The sequence below is a fragment of the Talpa occidentalis genome, unplaced genomic scaffold (assembly GCF_014898055.3).
Source record: "Talpa occidentalis isolate TD23 unplaced genomic scaffold, MPIMG_talOcc4v2.1 talOcc4.7, whole genome shotgun sequence".
Lineage (NCBI taxonomy): Eukaryota > Metazoa > Chordata > Mammalia > Eulipotyphla > Talpidae > Talpa > Talpa occidentalis.
Window position 1 is genome coordinate 37,466,600 of NW_023605083.1, and position 2,879 is coordinate 37,469,478.

Sequence of the window (2,879 nt, forward strand, 5' to 3'; positions counted from 1 at the left end):
ATCAAACTCATGCCCCAGTGGCTGGTGACAGCTTGATAGCACTGAAACTTTAACTCCTGCGCCACCAGGATGGACCCTCCTCTACTCCTGGCATAAAGTTTAGGTTGCTAGATTTGTTCTTACTGATAGAAGATGAAGTGAACTTTTCTTTCAGATGGATAGTCAATTGTGAAAGCACTATTATTTCTTCTAAGTTTACAACTTACTGATATTTAGTAAATTTACAGAGCTGTGTAGTCATCACCTCCAAAAGATTCCTCATGCCCATGCTGCCAGTCGCCTTTACTTTAAACCTGTTTTCTGCTCTTCACCTCCTCCATAGGTTTCCTGGAATTTTGCAATCCAGCTGGCATGTCTCAGGCTGAGTTTGACAAAGCAGCTGAGGAAGTTAAGAACCTCAAGACCAAGCCAACAGATGGAGAGATGCTGTTCATCTTTAGCCAGTACAAACAAGCAACTGTGGGTAAGGTAAATACAGAACGGCCTGGAATGATGGACTTCAAAGGCAAAGCCAGGTGGGATGGCTGGAATGGGCTGAAAGGGACTTCCCAGGACAATGCTCTGAAAGCTTACATCACCAAAGTAGAAGAACAAAAGAAAAAATATGGAATATTAGGGATTAGATTGGGCTGCCAGTCACAATGCCTTGCTTTTCTATTACTGTGGGCGACGTGAAATAATGAAAATACCTGTTCACACAGTTCCTCAAGACTGGCCAGGATACAGTTCTAACAGATTAGGGACTGAAGTGGTCATAGACCTTTAAGTAGCTTTTATCTGTAAGTCAATTAAAAGTGCATTTGTTACTTTAAAAAAAAAAAAAAAGATTCCTCACCCCTACCTCATGTCTATTTACCTTTTGTAGTCACTCCCTACTTTCAGGAGCAGCCATAGGTAATCACTAATCATTCCGTCTTTAGAGATTTACCACTTTGGGACAGTTCATGGAAGGGTCTTACATCCATATACATGAATGCATGTGTCCTCTTGAGCATGTAAACACACACACACTCATATACACACAAGTTTATTTGTTATATTGTTCAGTTCCCATACATTCTACTTACTTTTGCCCCCCGGAGATGTTCAATTTTGACATGTACATAATAAAATCTCTCACTATGATTTATTTATCTCACCAGTCAATAAAGCTAAAATCAAGGAATCATACAATGAACTACAAAAGCTAATGTAATTCCTTTGTTCAGCACCAAATGCATCAGAAAAACATTAAACAAATTCTGTCAATAGGACTGTCTAAAACTAAATACACTGGATTAAATTACAAGGTTTTTCCTTTTTTGTTGATATAAAATTAAATCCTTCAAGCACAAAAACTACTTATGAGATCACTTATCTCTTCCCAGTCTTCAAATGGTAATTATTTCCTTTGGTTCATTTTTAATGTGGGTTATTGTACAGCTGAAAATGAGCAATTAGGTAATTCTGTTAAAAAGACAAAAATTAGTTTTTCCTCTCAAAAACTAGAAGCCATAATACAGTGATGAGGCACCAAAACAAAATTCAGAAATTCTTTTCATGATAACAAAGTCCTGTTAGGCTAACCTACAAATGTGATTGTGAGCAAAGAATCTGCTTACATTCTTCACCGTCAAAGGACCTTTGTTATTCTTTTTGGAAACTCCTCTTCAGATGTTAAATATGTATAAAACATAATTAATTTATGGGTCTGAAGTAGTCCCATCCAGAAAGAACTGAGCCACAGATGGAGACAGGATGCCCTGTTGACCGTCTTTGCTATTAGTCTCATTGCTTTGGAGCGTGATAAGTTTTGCAGAGATAAAACTCATGAAAAACAGCACGAAAGGACAGAGTGTGCATACTATCATAACCACAGGCTTTTTGTTTTTTCTTCTTTGCATGGAAGAATTGGGGTATAGGCCAGAGGTGTGGGGCAGAGGGTGAGATGATTCACCAGAGACAGAGTGGGGAGCAGAACAGGTGGATCTACTTAAAATACTGCTGAGGAGAGCAGCAGGTGAGACAGGAGAGGTCTGCTGCACCATGTGTGGGTAGTTCCCTGGCCAGGGATGGAACTCAGGCTGCCACATTGACGGCGCTGAGACTTAACCCTTAGGCCACCAGGGAGGCCCCCACCACAGGTTTTATAATTAAATATTTACTTTCCATACATACCCACCAATCAAGTTAGGGTGTTGATCTGAGGATGGCCAAATAACTGGCAGTTTAATCTTGAAGGTGACTTGCTCCAAATCCTTATGAAGTAAATTCACCTAAACTCTTTACCTACTAGATTATTTTCCACTTTAAAAACATAGTAGTTCATTAATAAATAAAGAAACTACCACTGCAAGCTCTTATCTCCAGAGAAGGTGCAAAAGTATTTCCTTTTTCTTTTCATTTCTTTTCATTTCTTTTTCTTTTAATTTCTTTTGAATTATAAGTGACTGGTTTTGTCAAGGTAGTTTAATTTGGCCCGAAGGCATATCTGGAACATACCAAAAAGAATCTTTTCTTAAGTCTGCTCATTATTGTGTAGTTCCTTAGGTTACAAAAGAAACCAAAAATTCAATGAATAAATATATTAAACCAATTCCACAAGAAAGTTTCCTTTGAAAATTATTCCTTGCCATAATCATTCTAGTTTTATAGTTGACCATCTACCAAACGCTTTCCCCTCATTATTTCATTTAGTGTAAGGGGCGTTATTACAAGTGTCCTTTTTCACAGGTGAGAACACTGAGGGTCAGGGAAGTTAAACAACTTGTTAAGTGTCACACAGCTGCCAAGTGGTAGACAGGGGATTCGAACCCACTGACTCCAAAGCTTCTAGGAGGGTTGTCATCTATCGTGTGAATGACTTAACATGAGAGACTAAAAAAAAAAAAAAAACCAAA

The 2,879-nt window shown here is 38.3% G+C and overlaps 1 protein-coding gene across 1 annotated transcript; it reads left to right on the top strand.

The window, feature by feature from the left end:
- Positions 1–333: 333 nt before the first annotated feature.
- Positions 334–675, top strand: LOC119231361 (acyl-CoA-binding protein-like). The gene has a single exon (XM_037493136.1). The coding sequence runs from the start codon at positions 352–354 to the stop codon at positions 673–675; it is 324 nt and encodes a 107-aa protein (XP_037349033.1). The 5' UTR covers positions 334–351.
- The last annotated feature ends 2,204 nt before the right edge of the window (positions 676–2,879 follow it).